We start from the raw sequence: 20,115 nt of genomic DNA on the forward strand, positions 1-20,115 counted from the left end.
GACGTCATATCCCTCAATGTCTGGATTTGATTGGATCTCTCTCTCTCTCTCTCTCTCTCTCTCTCTCTCTCTCTCTCTCTCTCACTCTATTATTCCTTCAGGACATTTTTGACTGCCCTGTGTTATTGTTCCTGTCCTTGTCCTGTTTGTTATTGATTTGTCCCTCATTTCTGTCGAAAATAAGCTGTAGTTAAAATATTACTTGACAGACCTTTACAATATAACTGCACATCAAATATATGAATCAAAATCAAGTGTAAAAATTGCCAGCAAACAACAAACAAAAGCAAGAATCAAGGAAGCTCCAAACGATCTGCAGCTGGTGATTATCAGCTGATTTTCTTTCTTTTCAGTATGATGCACAGTTTATAAAGTCTGATCAGATGATGCAAAACGTGAGACAGTTTTTATTTGCTAAAACTGCTTCACCACTTTGACCAGGTGTTCGAAAAAAGATAGAGAAGGCTGCGAATAAGTCCCTGTGATTGGTATAACGGCACAAAAACATCTTGATTGGAGCACCCTGAGGTGATATGTAACAAGACAACACCTGAGATCAAACCACACACACACACACACACACACACACACACACACACACACACACTTCAAAGCCAGGCGTCCAAATGCTTCGGATCAGAAAAGTCAATCCATTTGAATCTTGGCAACAAAAGGAGCACTTCTTTTATTTTCCACTCATTTCTTTAGTCATTTAGATAATAAGCCACCAATGAGAAATGAGCAGAAGATCAAAGAAAAGATTATTTAAAGGAGCAGCTTCATGTCACCTACAGTGGAGAAGTGTCCTGATGCTGTTTCTGGGGATCTGGAGAGTTCACTTACATTTTATGGTAACACAAATATTGTGGTTTTCATAGATAGATTAATTCATCATCAAGGGGATTAAATAGTTGAAATCAGCTCTAACTGACAGTAAAACGCTGCTTACATCAATGCATCAACAAAATAATCTAATAATACATTTAGAATATATAAAACAATCTGAGTAGGTCCATTCTGGATAAAAAGTACTTTTACTTTCGATACTTTAAGTACATTTGATGCTATTTTATCATTTTGATTGGTACTTTTCCTTAAGTACATTCTAAATGCAGGTCTTTTACTTGTAGTGGAGTAATTTCACAGTGTTTTATTAGTACTTTTACTTCAGTAAGGGATCTGAATACTTCTTCCACCACAGCATATAAGAACAATCATCCTCTTTACTCTAAACCTCCTAAAGATGCTGCCACCCAATTAATTCACAGGAAACTATACGTGTCATTATCCCAAACATCAGCAGCAGCAGAGCCACGTTTCCTCCCTGTGTGTGGCTTTGTTCTTTTTAAATTTGTGAAGAAAAATGTGTGTGGGTGTTGTGAAAAATAAATCACACCTTTAACTACATTCAAAGTTAAAACCAGCCAGTTTCTGGCTTGGAAATGTGATAATGAATCATTCATATGCTGCATCTTATAGCAGCAGCAGATATATGACTCTGCTGTTACTGATAATGATGTCATCCTGTGTGTGTGTGTGTGTGTGTGTGTGTGTTAGTGTGTGTGTGTGTGTGTGTGTGTGTTAAATCCTGGCTGGGTTTCACCATAATTGGATGATATTCTGCCGTCTGATAGGATCCATGTAGGCAGGTGGCTGCTGACAGAAAGCCGCTGTTGTGTGTGTATGTGTGTGTGTGTGTGTGTGTGTGTGTTCTTCTTCTTCCTACATTGTGAGGACCAGAACACGTTTTTAACCAACAGAGTGAGGACATTTTTGCAAAGTGAGGACATTTTGGCCGGTCCTCACTTATTTAAAGGTTTTTTTTTTTAGATTTCAGACTTTGTTTTAAGGGTTAAAGGTTACATGATAATGATAATTAACTGAAACTGTATTGTGTGGTTACAAAACTAACTAAAATTATAGTGAAAATGTCCTTCGATTTCGTCTTTGTCAACTTTTTTCATAATCAAGATGGATAAGACAAAGGAAATAAAGGCAAAATTTACTGTGACCTCTTTTAATCTCCCACCCAACAAATACCCCATTACAAAAAACTACAACTAATAAAAACTAAACTAAAACTAAAGCATTTCAAAAAAATAAATACTAAACTAAAACTAGCAAACTCACTCTAAAACTCATTAAAACTAACTGAATTTGAAAACAAAAATTCACAACAAAATTAAAATTAAAACTAATGAAAAATCCAAAACTATTATAACCTTGCAAGGGAATTCACTGTTCCAATGAGGGTCCTCACAAAGATAGAAGTACAAGAATGTGTGTGTGTGTGTGTGTGTGTCAGCATCTCTGACTGTAGTATTTTAGGAAGGTGTGTTGGTCTGTGTGTTGTGTCTCCTCCAGCTGATTAAGACAGATGTTTTCTCCCTCTGAAATGTAATTTGTTCTTCTTCAGCACTTCTCTCTCTCTTCCTCTCTTCCTCTCTTCTTCTTTTCTTCTTCTTGTGTTTTCCCCCCTGCCCTCTGTTATATGATCATACGCTGGGGAAATTAGCTCCGACACTTGGTTCTGCACTCAAAAGCACACACACACTGAGACAGATTTCAGAATGCACTGGGCAGGCATCATATTTTAACTCTGGTACTGCAGGAACCCTTGTTTTTATTTCTCACTTTACCCAAAATTGCACTAAGGAGTCATTTTTTATGCCAATATCATGTAAAAGTTATTTGGCTGGAGCAGCTCTTTAGTAACTCTAAATCTTCTCCCTAAATACTACAGGTGAAAATTAGCTATTTAGCTAACCCTGGTATAGAAGCTATTCTATGCATGGTCCCTGTCAAACAAAACCAATAAATGTGAATTAATAACTGAAGCGACTGGGAAAAGTTTTAAAATAAGAACTAGAAAATTTCCTCTGCGGTAATTCTGAAAGGGCCACGGGGGCTACTGCCGGTGTGTGTACACTATGATGAGATTCTTCAGAGATTTATAACTATGCCCTTTAACCTCAAAAAGACACAAAATGACCAGAAAAGACACAAAATGACCAAAAAAAGGACACAAAATGACCAAAAAAATTACATAAAATTAAGCAAAAAAGGAATCAAATTAACCAAAAAATTACCACAAAAAGACACAAATTGACCAAAAAAGACATTAAATGACCAAAAAGACTAAAACACATTAACACATGAACACTTTAACACAGTGGAGACAGAGCTGACTTCCAAAATGATTTGGAGACCCCCAGAAATCATCTCGAGACCCTGATTGGGGTCGGGACCCCCAGGTTGAGAATAGCTGCTATAGACTAAGCAGTTTTTAATGGATGGCCTATTAGCTGTAATACCACCAGAGTAAAAACATAATCCAAAGTGTTATGTTATTGTATGAATCTGCAAGAAAGAAAATGTCACAATGATTCCTGTGAGCTTCTGATTTGCTCCCTGTGGTTCTAAAGAAGGCTTTTATGTTGGTGAGATACAAACAAAGCATTAGAAATATAATACATCTGTTTTATTGCTCAGATTTTCTGCATCGCTGCAGCCTCCAACATCTCATCTGATATAACTGTTTGCCAAGTCATAACAGAATTTATTATTATTCACCAGCTCATATTTTATATGGTTATTTCAGGTTTTATTTGCAATCAGATTTTAAATTATTTTTTGAAAAGCTGCAAATTTTTATTTTCAATCTTTGACTCTGCTGGACACTTTGTTCTGTATAACTGTATAATAGCTGGAATGTAATTAAATACATTTACTCAAGACCTGAGTGGAGTATTTCGATTTTATGTAAATTTATACTTCTACTTAACTACATTTAAGAGGCAAATATTGTACTATTTACTCCACTACATTTAGGTGACAGCTTTACTTACTTTTCAGGGTTTTTTTCCCCAGAGACAAATTATATATCAAAACGTTGGTTTGATCGGGATCGGTGTGCTATTACTTTTCTCTAGAATACAGAATTTTCTCGCGGCAAAAAAAAAAAATGAGCGAAAAAGAACAATAATTGGAGATTTTTAAACGTCTACTTCTCCGGCATAATTTCACCTAGAGACTCCATTTAAACTTTAAACAGTAGACACAAGTCTTGTGTATCGGTGTATTAATCCACGTTTCGATAGGTCATATAGTTTTTTATCAATCCCTGTTCAATGACCATGATCATTTTTGGAGAAATTCTGAGATTATAATGGGTGTGTATTGCACGGAATGTTCGTGTCAGAGTGTGTGACATCATCGCCAGAGTGTAGAGGGAGAGAAGAAACTGTCAAAAAATAAATTTTAAAACTGCGCTCCAGGCCGCAAATTCCACTCTACAGAAATAATTTATACATAGAAACGTAGGAAAATTAGTCTTCTCCCTAACAATCCTCTGGTAAAGCTGTCAGAGTTATAGTTTGGGCGTAGGACGCACAGATGATCCACCAACACCACCAACAGCCTCATTGGCTCCCATATTAAAAACACAGGAAGATTTCTGAAAAAGGGAGATGGAACAGTTTTTTCAGATCGCTCTAACAAAGCTATTTTTTCATTTTTCTTAAAAAAAAAACATATGTAGACGTTCAGGAAGAACTCAGGACGCTCAAAGTGAAGTCGGATCAATGATAGGTATTATGGTTTTGCCAAAAATGCTTTCTGTTCGAGGCCAGAAATTCCAGTCTGTCCACCTCTGGCTGCTGTCACTCTTTCATTAACAGGTGTCAGTTAATTCTGTTGATTGCTTTGATCTTTGATGTGATTACAGTTACAGATACACACACACACACACACACACACACACACACACACACACACACATTTTGAGGTTAAAGGGCATAGTTATAAATCTCTGAAGAATCTCATCATAGTGTTCACACACCGGCAGTAGCCCCCGTGACCCTTTCAGAATTTCCCCAGAGGAAATTTTCTAGTTTTACTTTTGATACTTAAAGTACATTTTGATGCTTTGATACTACTAATTAAATATGGTATCTGCCTGCTGGATAGTTTCCCTCGGGATAAATACAGTATCTATCTTTCTCTACCTCTATCTGTCTGATATTTCCTGATATCTTAAAATAAATCAGTGCAGTCTGATCCTGGTGTTGGTATGATTCTCTCCTGGGACTCCTGTTCACTGGCAGCGATTATAACATGAAACACTCTAATGAGATAAAAACACACTAATCTCTCTCTCTCTCTCTCTCTCTACCTGTCTCTCTCTCTTCAAGGTCACCTGTCCCATGTACCGCTGAGTGAGGGGGAGCACCGTAACCATGGCAACTGCTCAACGGGCCCCACTCCAGACTGCTCCCCCCCCTCCCCCGACACGGCCCTGAAGAACATCGAGAGAGTCATCCGCCCACAGGTGAGTGCACACACACACACACACACACACACACACACACACACACACACACACTCACAGACAGACTAATGAATGTGTTGCAGAGGCACCTGATGCATTATTGAACATCACAGTGTCCACCTACAAGTAGCTTAAACACCTGCACCCACCCACACACACACACACACACACACACACACACACACACACAATGGTAAACATCTCTCTCTGTCTGATTGTTTCTTTTCATCAGCTCCTCTCTGTCTCTGCCTGTTAGTCACTCCCTCAGCAGATTGGCTTTTAGATTATCTGAGGATCCTAAACTTCATATCCTGGTCACAGAGACCCAGATGAGGCCTCCTCTGGGTCCACCAGCCTCACTCTGCTGCTTAGTGTGAAAGAGAACTGTATTACTGAAGACGTAAACACAAACAGACATCTTCTTAACACACTTCTGCACCCACAAACCTCCACATTGTGGCTTTGAAACCTGGTTTTCCGCCCCAGCTGGACGCTCATTAAAAAATGCAGATTTTTACCTCCGAGCCCATCTCTTTCTCTTCCTCCTCCTTCAGACACACACACACACACACACACACACACACACACACCATAGCCGGGGTAGTTTTAGAGGAAGATTAGTAGGATTGTAGAATAAATCACCGCGTCGGCTGTAAAATGTTGACATGTAGCCGTGGTGACCAAGGTTATTATAGTTAACGAAAACTAACAAAATAACGAAAACTAAAATTGAAAAAACATTTTTGTTAACTGAAATAAAAATAAAAACTAGAGTTTTAAAAAAAACGATAACTAACTGAAACTGTATTGTGTGGTGACAAAACTAACTAAAACTAACTAAAATTATAGTGAAAATGTCCTTAGTTTTCGTCTTTGTCAACTTTTTTCATACATAATTCAGTGTTTCTATTTGAACATGCAACACATGGTGAATATGTTTACTGAGACTGGGATGTTTACACTAGAACCACAATACAAAACACCCAGAACTGTAAGAGTTAATAACCTTATTGGGGCTGAGATGATAAACCAAAGGAAATAAAGGCACATACCCATTACAAAAAAACTAAAACTAACACTAAAACCAATAAAAACTAAACTAAAACTAACTGAATTTGAAAACAAAAATTCACAACGAAATTAAAACTAAAACTAATGAAAAATCCAAAACTATTATAACCTTGGTGGTGACGTCTGATTACTTTACCAGGACTTGAGCACAAGTTTATTCACATTAATTGCTGCAGACAGTGTATATGCCAAGGATATGTTACAATTACCATACCTTTTACAGTGACGCAATAATTTAGTCATACTATTACGAAATAGCCAGATACATAGAAGGGGTATCATGATGAATTTAAAATCATCAAGCTATTAAAATGAGCTTTCAATTTCATTTATCGGAATCAAAAGCACCTTGGTGTTTGGCAGATTCGGCAGTCAAATCATACTTGATAGCCTACGTGTAGCCTTTTTTATTTAAAAAGAATTGAAAAATGCAAATGAAAGTTGTCAGGGCATTTAACCAATGATCTGTTGATTTCTAGGAATCAAGATTCAAAAATCAAATCACTGATTTTGAGAACCATGTGGTTGCAGTTTCTGCCTTCTTTTGCTCACCTTCATGCAACCAAAACTGCTCAAATCTGATGATGGTGAATATTAGACTAGACAGAACAGAAATCAAAACCAGTGCAAAAATATGTCAGATTCTATGCAGTTGTCTGTTTATAGAGCTGATGTTCTGCATGCAAAACATGGTAAGCATCACTTTGAGTGTAGCATGAACAAACTTTAATGTTGTTAGACAATAACTGAATTAAGTATTTTGTGAATTGATAGAGAATCATAGAAGAACCTGAGTTTGTACTTTATTTCACTCCCACTCCCACCACCATCTGGACAGCTGCATCTTTAACTCCACAAGGTGGTATTTAGATTTAAATTATTTAAATTGAGACGCTAAATCAAGCAGACAGTTTAAACTCACTGAGTCGGCAGTTCAGTCATCTCCTGCAGAAACTATGATACAGAAATGACTCATGCATATTTGTGTGGAATCTAATAGAAATGCTGCATTTTGATTATTTCAGAGGAGGGACCTCCTGAGAAACCAGAGTAGTTTTATAGAAATATGTTCTCAGTGTCAGAAGTAGAAGTTGACTTTATTCTGACGGCTGTTATTCCAACAACAACAACAGAATCTATTTAATAACGTGTCACTGATCATGAATAATTTCAGTTCAACATTCAGGAATTCTAATGAACAGTAAATCAGCCTCCTCAGAGACTAGAGATTCATTTATCCCTCTCTCTTCTGTCACTGACAGGATCGTATCAGACGTACAGGCTCAGTTTTACACCTCGATCATTAAAGTCAGATGTTTTCTCACTTTGCCGATAATTTGTGACATAACACTGAAGAAATATCCTCCTGAACTGCTGATTCAGCGTAAGGATGCTTAATAAATACTAGCTTTACTGAAGGCAGTCTGACAGTGGAGTTTCAATCTTTTCCTTCTTATTTTACCTAAAAATAACAGTTTCAGGGCTCATAATGAGATTAAATCAGTGGCGGACTCAGAGGGGGGGCCGGAGGGTGATGATTTTAAGAACAAACAACAGTCAGACAAAACGAAACCAAATAGACTATACAGTATTTAGATATTTAGACAGTCTGTAGTCTGTATAAAATGAATAAACTGACCACATAAACATAACAGATAAAATACATAAATAATGATTAAAGAGAGAGGGGAAAGAGGAGGAAGTAAAAACAATAATATATATATATATATATATAATAATAAAATAAATAAATAAACCATTTTATTTTTTTTAAACAGTCTGAGTCCGCCACTGGACTAAATAGTGTTCTAAAACAACTGCTCACACCTTCACCTTCTCCTCCAGCTCTTTAATGTCCTCCTCACCTGAACATCTTCCTTTCTTTCTTCTTCTTTACCTCCAGCCGTTCTGTCTATCTTTGGCGTGTTAACTAATGTGTGTAGAGGACACGCGGCGCCCAGCGGGCCTCCGCTCGGCTTGAAGCGTTCATAATCAAGGAGCACCCGAGTTCAATTTCATAGCGACTAATTAATTCTCTAGAATTCATTTCATTTCATTTCAGTGCTCCCGCTGGCTGTTTCCTCGCTGCTCGCTGTAGCTGCAGCCTCAGGCAGCATGATGCTGCAGCAGCATGCTACAGCTGCTTTACATCTCATGGTTTAATATTCATCTCTCAGGCTTCCACAGGGAGTTTACAGCAAAAATATGGATTGAATTTATCTCAGTTTGTAAACAGTTGATGCAGTGTAAGGATGATTTCATCAGGTGCTTTACTGCAGTTATATAACTCGATATTAAATCATATCTCCAAATAGAATTCTCTAAGATAGGTAGCTTTGGACAAGATTGAATAAAACATCTGATGGAGAGCTCTTCAGGGATCTTGATATTAAAATTTCCAAGAACTACAGACGTAGCTGCACTCCACACAAACTGTTGATTTAATGACTCGATTTTATAAAGTCATTTGTGTTATTTCTGTTCACTTTTATTCCCTTATCCTCTACTTCCACATATATTATCACACAGTGAATAATGTTACTTAATGTTGCTCTCTGTTCCTCTAGTTTGGGCTTTTTCTATTTTATGTATCACATTTACAGTGTGTGTTTCTTTTTACTATTACCATTTACCATTTCTTTTTACCGTCTCATTATTTTCATCAAGTGGAATTCCTGCAGGGAGTCATGCATTTAACCTTGTGTGTGCATATTTGTGTCTGTCTGCAGCTCGTCTTACATACTCAGAAACCCATCAGCCTAATAATTATAATGCTTATTTGGATATTTTATACACTACATTGTATTAACTGCTCTATTTAATTCTGTCATTGACTGTCTCCCCAATCCTTTTAACTTCAGATCATGATCATCAGAATCAGAATATCTTTATTTGTCCCCAGAAGGAAATTACTTTCGTTACAGAGACTCCAGTGTGAAAATATACCAAAGAGTCAGAAGTACACTGTAAAAAAAAAACTCTTTGTAATTTATGGTAAAATACCAGCAGCTGTGGTTGCTCCCAAAAAAAAACAGTGAGAATATATCAGATTGTATCAGTAATTCAGACAGAATAGTCCAGTAAATGGGAAAATTCTTCATTTATTTTACCGAAATGTTGTTCTTTTACAGTCAAACTGTTTGTTTTCTACATTTCATGACAGTAAAAAATTAAAGTTTACTGTTTCATGTAGTTTGTATTCCTTTAATGCAATATTAATTCAGTTCAACTGAACTTTACTTAAAAAGTCCAACATCACACATTTACCTTGGAGAGCTTCTGTCCTTTGACTCTTGCATCAGATGAGGAAAAAAACCTTAAAAAAAGCTTTAATGGGGGTTAAAAATGGGTGAAACCTGGAGAGAAAGGAGGAGGATCCCTCTCCAGGATGGACAGACGGGTAATAGAAGTCTTTTGTACTAAACGAAACAGATCAACATGATAAAATCACAATTCCTAGAATGTGAGAGCTGGGGGAAAGAGACAGAGATGCACATCAGTGGTTATTTAGAACTTTCTCTACTGTCAGCCAGCTGCTGGATGCCTCTGTGGTTAACTCTTCACTGGACAACTTTCTGGTCAGCATGACACTACAATGAGCTTGCCAACAAGAATTAACACACAGTGAATGTCTTTGTAAATTTTGCACAAAATCATGTTGCAGAGGGCATTTCCGGCAGTCGGCCAGGCTAAAAACAAGCCTGGCTCAGTCTGCTGCAGGCCACATTCTGACCTTTGACCTGGCCCAAACACTGACATCAGTCAAACGTTTGGTCTCATTTTGATCCAAAGCATCTGCAGAATGATTCCATGTCCAATGTGTTGTGATCCAGTAAAGTTAGGCAGGAGAGGAGATGAGCAAGTCTGTTCACCGCATTTCTTTTAACCCTGAGAAAAAAGTTTACGAGAAAGTGGCAAATCTACAAAAAAAAAAGCGCAGATTTATGAGATTTAAAGTGGTGAATCTGGGAGAAAAAAGTTGCTTTTTCCCCACTTTTTTCTCGTAAATCTGCGACTTTTTTCACCCAGATTTGCCACTTTAAATCTCTTAAATCTGCAACTTTTTTTCTTGTAGATTTGCCTCTTTAATCTAGTAAATTTGCAACTTATTTCTCGAAATATTACCTGAAGTTACCAAATATGGTTCTTTGCCTGATAAAGGGTTAAACTTGATGCAGATTTGTCACGTTTAAAAAAAAAAAAAAAAAGATTTAGAACATATTATTTACTTATTTATTTTTGTAGTAAAAAAACAATTGGTTAAATTGGACTGATATTTAATTTGATAATGTTGATAGCTATTTTTCCCCATATTTACCCATAATTCTCAGTAGCAGATATGTATCTCATCTATGTATCAGAATGCATGTGTTTGATGGTATCATGCATGTGTGAATTTTTTTTCTGAATCATCATTCAGAACGAAATCTTACATTCTGTTAAACAAGTAATTTGACAGTTTAATTTCACTCTTTTTTATTACAAATCAAGATTTCTTTTTTTAAAATTCGGTACCCAATGAAGCTGGACCTAAATAAGAAAATTTGGTAACGCTTTATATTAAGGTCCTTGTAATAACCATTAATTAACAAGTAATAAGGCCCTTGTAAGTCCTTACTAGATGCTTATTATCATTATTGTGTGTTTATAAGCTTATATAAGTGTTAATAATGGCATTACAAACACCCATGACCCACCCATTATGTCTTTGCCATGCCTTTATTAATCTGATTTTGTTTGCTTATTGATATTAAAATATACTTTATTGCTCATCTATTATAAGTTAACTATAAGTTAACTATGCTTTTTGCAACTACCGGATCTAAAGCGAGAACAATGCCTTATTACTTGTTTATTAATGGTTATTAAGGACCTTATTATAAAGCGTTACCGAAGGTTTCTATGCCAGTGTGGAATCTTAACATTGAGACTCAGTCACTTCCTAATTTTCACTTTTTTTTTTTAGCAGTGTGCAAATCTCTCTCCTCCTGGAAGGTTCCCCAAGACTGTTGCTGTAAATAAAAATGTGTTCTGAGTAATTTAGCTTTTTTTTAAAAAAGAAAATGATTCAGCAGCTCATGCGGCTGCGGCATTGACCACATGCGATCACTTTGTAAAAGCGTGACGAGATCAGCTGAGTGAAACCCACAGGCTTCATGTTTGGGTCGTTTTTATTCATTAATCGCTTTGCTTCGTGTCCAAACTGTCAGCTGGACGTGTTAGATCTCCACCAGCTCTCATGAGCAGATGGGATGTGAAACACAGAGAGAATTAGAGAATAATCAGACGGATGAAAAGAAGCAGAAACATGGAAAGCAAGAAGGAGCGCATCATGGGGTTATCAGCTCCAAACCCTCTGGCTCAGTGCCTCCCTTTGCTCTGTGTGTGTGTGTGTGTGTGTGTGTGTGTGTGTGTGTGTGTGTGTGTGTGTGTGTGTAAATTATAATAACCATTTTTTCTGCCTATCAGAGATTCCTAGTTAGAGTCAACACATGATGGGACTTGATAGGAAAGCTGAAGATGATATCTCAGTCAATCACATTGTCACAGTAGGACATTACACACACACATTAAAATGAATGGGACGGCCGGAAAAAAATGAGCGAAAAAGAACAATAATTGGAGATTTTTAAACGTCTACTTCTCCGGCATAATTTCACCTAGAGACTCCATTTAAACTTTAAACAGTAGACACAAGTCTTGTGTATTGGTGTATTAATCCACGTTTCGATAGGTCATATAGTTTTTTATCAATCCCTGTTCAATGACCATGATCACTTTTGGAGAAATTCTGAGATTATAATGGGTGTGTATTGCACGGAATGTTTGTGTCACAGTGTGTGACATCATCACCAGAGTGTAGAGGGAGAGAAAAAACTATCAAAAAATAAATTTGAAAACTGCGCTCCAGGCCGCAAATTCCACTCTACAGAAATAATTTATACATAGAAACGTAGGAAAATTAGTCTTCTCCCTCACAATCCTCTGGTAAAGCTGTCAGAGTTATAGTTTGGGCGTAGGACGCACAGATGATCCACCAACACCACCAACAGCCTCATTGGCTCCCATATTAAAAACACAGGAAGATTTCTGAAAAAGGGAGATGTAACAGTTTTTTAGATCGCTCTAACAAAGCTATTTTTTCATTTTTCTTAAAAAAAACAACATATGTAGACGTTCAGGAAGAACTCGGGACGCTCAAAGTGAAGTCGGATCAATGATAGGTATTATGGTTTTACCAAAAATGCTTTCTGTTCGAGGCCAGAAATTCCAGTCTGTCCACCTCTGCTGTCACTGAGCCGGAACAGGTGTCAGTTAATTCTGTTGATTGCTTTGATCTGATTGCCTTTGATCTTTGATGTGATTACAGTTACAGATACACACACACACACATGCGCGCGTAAGCACGCACACTCCTCCAGATACACATTTCACACACTCACTCACACACACACACACACACACACACACACACACACACACACACACACACACACATTATGGATCAGCCAATGGTCAACTGATCGGCCACAATCTGATGTGTCAGATTTTGGCATTGAGTCACATTACTTACATGTAACACGTTGAAGTTAATGTTGCACACAGTGGACAGACAGGAACTTTACAGCAATAAAACACACCCTGTCATCAGTGTGGATGTTCTTCAGTATCAGTAAAGAAATCAGAAGTCTGAAAGTCCAAAATATAGCTCCCAGATGTGCTTCAGTCAATTAATATACAATGTTTTATAATGAAGAGACACTTGGTTTACACTTTGCATGAAAGAAAAGTGTTTGTACACTGTAAAAAAAAAAAAATCTGTTAAATATACGGTAAATTACCGGCAGCTGTGGTTGCCAGAACTTCACCGTAAAAAATACAGTGAGTGGGTCTTCTACTGTAAATTTAAATATCAGCAAAAACTAATTTAGACTGAATATTCTCATTATTTTTAAGGTGTAGGGGTATCTGGTTCAGATACACATTGCCTCCAGCAGGGGTACCAAAATATTTAGAGGTAAAGCTAATTTAGGTCAATTTTGCTATCGGGAATTGACTAAATTAATATTTAATACTTTAAATGAATTAAAGTTACTCGATGGGGCACCACCTATTCACTTAGGAATAGGAAAAGATAGCAAATCATAGTTAATCAGTCTCATAAAGTTAACAAATTATCAATTTGGAACATTGATTATTAATTATAAATATAATTATAATCGAATTACCTTATTAATATTTAGTAACGGTTGAAGGAATTTGGAGTTCTTTCCATAGCAGAGGTTAGCAAATCACTCATTCATGTGCAACATTAAAGGGAGAAGCATATCAATCCAAAAACATATTTATTCTAAATAAAGCAAAGCAAACAGAACACACAATAACTAATCTAAAAGACTATTTACAGTGGAAATGTAGGTGAGAATGTGTAACAACATGTAGGTAAGAATGTGTAACAAAATGGCTGCCGAAAGGCGGTCATTTAAATAAATCAAAATGGCGGAAGCCCTTTTGTTCTTGGAGAACAATAGACCATGCGGTCTTGAAGGTCTATGTGTTGTAGGAAGCCAAATTAAAGTATATTTCATGTGGATTAGTGTGTGAGCAAATCAAATGAGTTATAGTTAAATTACATGTACAGCTTGAGATATGTAGAGCAACATTAATCATACAACTTCAAGTGATCTAACTACACAAAATATCCCAACAAATATACTTAAACACACAACAGATCAACACCATTGATTAAAGCTTAACACACTTGTTCTTGCTTACTAACTGCCCAGTACTATACCACAGAGTCCAGAGTTGAAAGGGGAAAGCAGCACTCCTTTTGAGGAAGAATCTGGTTCCTGGTTGGGTTTTGGTGGTTGTAGCGTTGGTTGCTGTTGGCTCCAGAAGCTTGGTGAGGGTCTCTGTGATTATGTCCAGTATAGATCACAGGCAGGAAACTTAGAAGCGTCGTGGTGGGCCCACTTGGTTTGGGCCTCACCAGCCTTTCCTTTAGAGCTGGAGACAGAGGGAAGGTGTCTGATCTTCCTCCTGGAAGATCAGACCAGGACAGCAGACATGCTGTTCCTCAGGGAGTTGAGAAGAGAAGAGCAAAAGCGAGCAGGGATGGCTGCACAAGACTTTTGTGTCCCAACCTGGAAGTTGTATTTCCTGTTGGTATCAGCCAATGAGACGCCTTTAGGTATCTCCAGATACCTGTGGGGGGTGGGGGTCGTTTGTCTTTGTTTGGAGGGGGACAAAGAACGACCTCCATCTTGAAGCATGGAGAGAATTTGTTGACAATTCTCACTGAATTCAGTCTTTAATCCAAATGAATCTTCTGGAGTAGCTGTGAGCCCTAAGGTAATTGTGTCATTCACTCACACATCATGGCAAATCTCCATTAACTTTACATGAAAATGTTATATTTTTATAGCAAAATTGTGCGTTTCCTACAGTTCATGACAGTAAAAGTAAAAATTGTACTATTCCTTGATTTACGGTAATTAAAAGTGTCTACTACGGTGATACACAATTTTTAATTTTACGCCCCATTCCTGATGCAATTTGACAGTGTTTTACTGTAATTTCTACAAATATTTTTTACAGTGTATGCTAGTTACGACTTTAGAAAAATTAGTGTCTTGCAAATATATAATTTGTCAGCAGCAAATGAATGCATGAAACTGAGTGTCATCTGTGTGTGTGTGTGTGTGTGCTCCAACAGAACAGCTTCTGTTTGTTATTGTGACTGTATGCCTTTATAGAATAACACATGCACACATATGAATGACTATTTGCAATTTGGTATCCACTGCACACATTCCTATCTGCTGCCACGTGTTGTTACATACTGTCTGCATGAGCAGATTCAATAATGTTCACAGTGGTAGCTTCATAGCCACATACACACTGAGAGCAGAGTGCAGATAAGGCAGGTTAACTGGTTTCTGGGGGTCGTAAATATATTTCTCATAGAGACTCACACAGAATACCTGATGGTAAACGTACAGAATGTCTCAGCGTATAACAGCTTTAAGGAGCAAGCCAACCAGTTAGTTTAAATCCCCTCTGCAGGATTTTCTGGAGGAAACTGCATGACTTATTCTCACAGCTTGCTAAATTACTGGGGTCAGAGTGCTCTTGAGCAAGACACTTAAAAAGCATTTTCTCAATCAATCTTGACTCAACAAAAAACGGCTATCGATTGTGGTGTTTGTTGAAGTAGAGACGGTTTGTTTTGACCAACACAGATCTTGTGAACTTAAAGGTGATATGTGTAATTTTGGCATCAGTGGAGAGTAATTTTGTGATGACAGCATAATTATAGTAAACAAACAAGGCAATCACAAAACAAATGCTGCCAGCTCCACCAGCTCACAGATAGATAGAGAGATAGTTTTATAGTGCTGGGACGGATTTTATTGGAAATCTTTTGAAGGTTCAGAAGAGTGAAAAGGTTCTCTATTCAAATATAAACAACTGATATATAGAATATGCTGCAACTTGTTAAAGGTCCATGAAAACATATTGTTCATGTTAACATTCAATCAAATAACTCATGCAAGAATAATATCATAGAATGGCTATAAAACCAATCCCACTGAACTCTGAACACCTCATTCTGCAATATTTTGAGAAAAAAGTTTACGAGATTAAAGTGGCGAATCTATGAGAAAAAAATGCACAGATTTATGAGATTTAAAGTGGTGAATCTGCGAGAAAAAAGTTGTTTTTTTCCACTTTTTTCTTGTAAATCTGCGACTTTTTTCACACAGATTTGCCACTTTAAATATGTGACTTTTTTTCTTGTACACTTGCCACTTTAATCTAGTAAATTTGCAACTTTTTTCTCTAAATATTACAAATCCATGTGCTTCTACGACCAAACAGAGAGATTCTGATATCCACTGAAGTTACCAAATATAGTTCTTCGCCTGATAAAGGGTTGAGTACAATTTTGAGTTACTTGTCCTTTACTTGGGTTTTTCTATTTTATGTAACTTCATACTTCTATTTGACTACATTCATAAAATAGACGATCAATTTAAAATGATTATGCATGTTTATGAATTAAACAGTAAATGCTGCTTACATAAATGCATCAATAATAATAATACAATAATATATTTGGAATATATAAGTCTATTTGAGTGCGGCCATTCTGCACAACAACAACTTTAACTTTTGATACTTTAAGTACATTTTGATGCTGATACTACTTCAGTGAAGGATCTGAAGTGAAATCAGAACTATGAAATCAGATTTATGTCAGAATCCAACAAAATGTATTAAATATCAAACAAAAATAACAATTGGAGAGAGAACCGAACTCACTGAAGCAAGAATGTTTTCTTCATGTCAAACTTTTAACTTAAAAACTAATTAGTATAATCATGTAAACTTTTGTTTGCAGCATGAGTTTTATAGATAGATAGAAGAACGCTCTGCTTTGGCCTTTTGATCGTAATTTGTTGCAATTTTGACTGATTTTAATGAGTCGTTTTATTCAAGAGTAAGATTAATGTGGAGTAAAAATAAAGGTTTTGTCTCCAGTTAATTAAAATCTTGACAGTTTGGCCATAATCAAAGCTTGATGAGTGTGTGTTTGGCTAACATGAACTAAATTACTTCTGTGATAGAAAATAATTCACTGTCAGGAATCATCTGTCAGGATAGATTTAGTTTAATTTCCTTGGTTACGACTTGCGTAGATGTCCCTATATAAGATAATATAATATAATATAATTCCATGTAAATTAATTATGCAAAAGGTTTTTTCGCATTGTGGAATTGGCTTTCTGACAGATCTGATTCCATATTAAACCTGCTTCCCCGACAGAAAATCTTTAATATAACAGGCAGACAGATACTAATCTGTTGGGTAGTTAGAGCTCATTAATCTGCTGCCTCTCATCCATCAGCTCGCTGTGGCGGCCATGTTTGTTCTGAACTCACTCAGTCACTGACAGTGTTGCTCCACTCACTTAATCCTCCAGCTAATCTGTTGCTATCTGTGTGTAATTGCAGCAAATATCTGCACTGGACACTTGTATGACATTGACTGCATGTGTGCCACACAAGCACAAAAACACACATGCACACACAATCAATAAGTAATTGCAGTAATGGTGACAGGTGTTTGCTGACGGATGGCAAGAAAGAAGCGTAGCGGGAAGTAAAAAGGCTGATAATGGAGCCAGAGAATGACTAAAGATGACGGGAAGAAAGATCAATTTACTTTCACATTCCTCGGTCAGCTCATAGTTGCCGGGAAAACTACACTGCAAAAAAAGAAAAGTTGGGTGAACTCAAAATTTCAAGGCAACAAACTACTAACTTGGACAATTAAACTAAATATTTTAAGTTTTGTTTTTGAGTTTGCTCAACTCTGAATTCAGATTTTGTCAACTCAACTGTAAGTTGTACTAACTTATAATTTTACATTGTAATAACTTTTAATCCTTACTTCTGCTAATTTCTGCAATGTGCTGAATTGGCACGATTGTAACGCCGCTATGAAATGTCAGCTAATGTTGCGACCACAATGTTGAGTTAGCATTGATACGCTAATGGCTACTCTTGTAGCTGTAACAAGCAGCGCAGCTAGCATCAGTTAGCCGCTAGCATCAGTTAGCCGCTAGCTTTCGCTAATGACCCAATTTCCCAACAAAGAAATAAGAGTTATCAGAACTATTGTCCCTTGTTGTGAACCCCAACTTAAAGATATAAGTAACAACAACTCACCAACTTGTTTTTGAGCAGACAACTGGCTTCCTTTGTTGTGCTAACTTACATTATTGCCCTAAATGTCAATAATTTATATTTCCAAGTTTTACCAACTTAAATCACTGTTTTAGGCCAAAAAATACAAGTTGTTTTTTTTGCAGTGTAGGAACCTTTATGTGTGGTTGCTAAGGAAGCCTGTGGCCCCTGAGGAGAGACTCGGGTCATACTCTACTAATTGAACTGACTTGAGCTAATGCTAAAAGCTCTCCAGTGGGAGTTGCACATTTGGGCTGTTTCCTTGTATTTCAGTGATTTCTATGTAGCTTTTTTTTGATGATTTCAATAAATCATGCAGTTCTCTCACCTCATTAGCTGGATCAGAGCAGCCTGCTGGCCTTTACTGCCTTCTGCGCTGCATGTTAAGTTGTGTGTGCCACTATTGATTTGTTGGGGAAACAACACTTCCCAAGTTTCTTACAATTTAAGATGATGGACAAAAGTGAAAGACAGAACTGCAGCAGTAAAATAAACCAGAGCGGATAGAAGACAATGGAAAGGACGATTACTGAAAAAAAGATTATTTTTGTTCGTGGAAACAACATCCAAAAGCTGTTTGACCTGAGGTTGTTTGGGTGGGTCGCAGCAACTTTCATATGTTTTTTTTAACTGAAGACACTGAATGTTATGAATAAATAGGCCTAAGAGAAAATTGCAAAGAAATATGTCTACTGTTAATATTACTGTTGAATGTTAAGACAGAAATGACAACAATTGTGATAGTTGATTGATTTGCCATCATTAATGTACACATAATAAACAAATAAAAATCCAACAGGGGGCATCTATAAGACCTACAAGGATGTTTAATTGATTTCAGTATTGCAGAAGCCAGACCAATGTAAAAGTATGTAAAAAAAAAAAAGTCTCAAACTTAAAAACATCATGATTCATTCTACTCAGAAAGACATTGAACTCCTTGAGGTCTTTACAGCATCACCTCACCTGAGGTAATTTTTACGATCAACATAAAGTCTCTTTTCGTCCTTTAAAAATAAAAGTGTCCAATATCAAAACAGGCTTTTCTATAGTACTGGACTGTTAATCGATTATTGATCGTAGACGTTACAGATGCTCCAGTTGGCAGGTTTCTTCCAAACACCCATACTGCAAACATTTATTGAGTTATTGTGAAAAGACCAGTGACTAGGGATGGGAATGAAGAACTGTTTAATAAGCCAAATAGTTAATTTTGGTTTCAGTGGTATCAATTAAATCTCAGCAATTCCCAGTGACATTCCAACAAACGGTGCATTTTTGCAGTCAAGCACACACTGCAAAAAAGCCAACTTGTATTTTTTTGCCTAAAACAGTGATTTAAGTTGGTAAAACTTGGAAATATAAATTATTGACATTTAGGGCAATAATGTAAGTTAGCACAACAAAGGAAGCCAGTTGTCTGCTCAAAAACAAGTTGGTGAGTTGTTGTTACTTATATCTTTAAGTTGGGGTTCACAACAAGGGACAATAGTTCTGATAACTCTTATTTCTTTGTTGGGAAATGCGGGAAAGCGGTGAAATTCGGTCATTAGCGAAAGCTAGCAGCTAACTGATGCTAGCGGCTAACTGATGCTAGCGGCTAACTGATGCTAGCAGCGCTGCTTGTTACAGCTACAAGAGTAGCCATTAGCGTATCAATGCTAACTCAAAATTGTGGTTACAATCGTGCCAGAGAAATTCAGAGTTGAGCAAACTCAAAAACAAAACTTAAAATATTTAGTTTAATTGTCCAACTTAAAATGTTATCGAAGTTTGGTGCCTTGAAATTTTGAGTTCACCCAACTTTTCTTTTTTTGCAGTGCACGTGAGGTTCCTGCTGATATCTCTGTAACCTGTGAATCATCTAATTATCATTGTAAAGTTAAGTGAAGTGGTTTTGATATAGAAAGCGACTTGACCTGAACACTTGATTCAGTAAATCCACAGGTACATGACAC

The 20,115-nt window shown here is 36.8% G+C and overlaps 1 protein-coding gene across 1 annotated transcript in view; it reads left to right on the top strand.

Moving 5' to 3' along the window:
• Positions 1-20,115, top strand: part of LOC131961078 (ankyrin repeat and sterile alpha motif domain-containing protein 1B-like) — a 45,951-nt gene that overhangs the window by 17,173 nt on the left and 8,663 nt on the right. The window contains exon 3 of the mRNA XM_059326352.1: positions 5,193-5,329. Coding sequence (XP_059182335.1) covers positions 5,193-5,329 — 137 coding nt within the window. The remainder of the gene's footprint in view (positions 1-5,192; positions 5,330-20,115) is intronic.

This window comes from Centropristis striata, chromosome 22, assembly GCF_030273125.1.
Source record: "Centropristis striata isolate RG_2023a ecotype Rhode Island chromosome 22, C.striata_1.0, whole genome shotgun sequence".
Lineage (NCBI taxonomy): Eukaryota > Metazoa > Chordata > Actinopteri > Perciformes > Serranidae > Centropristis > Centropristis striata.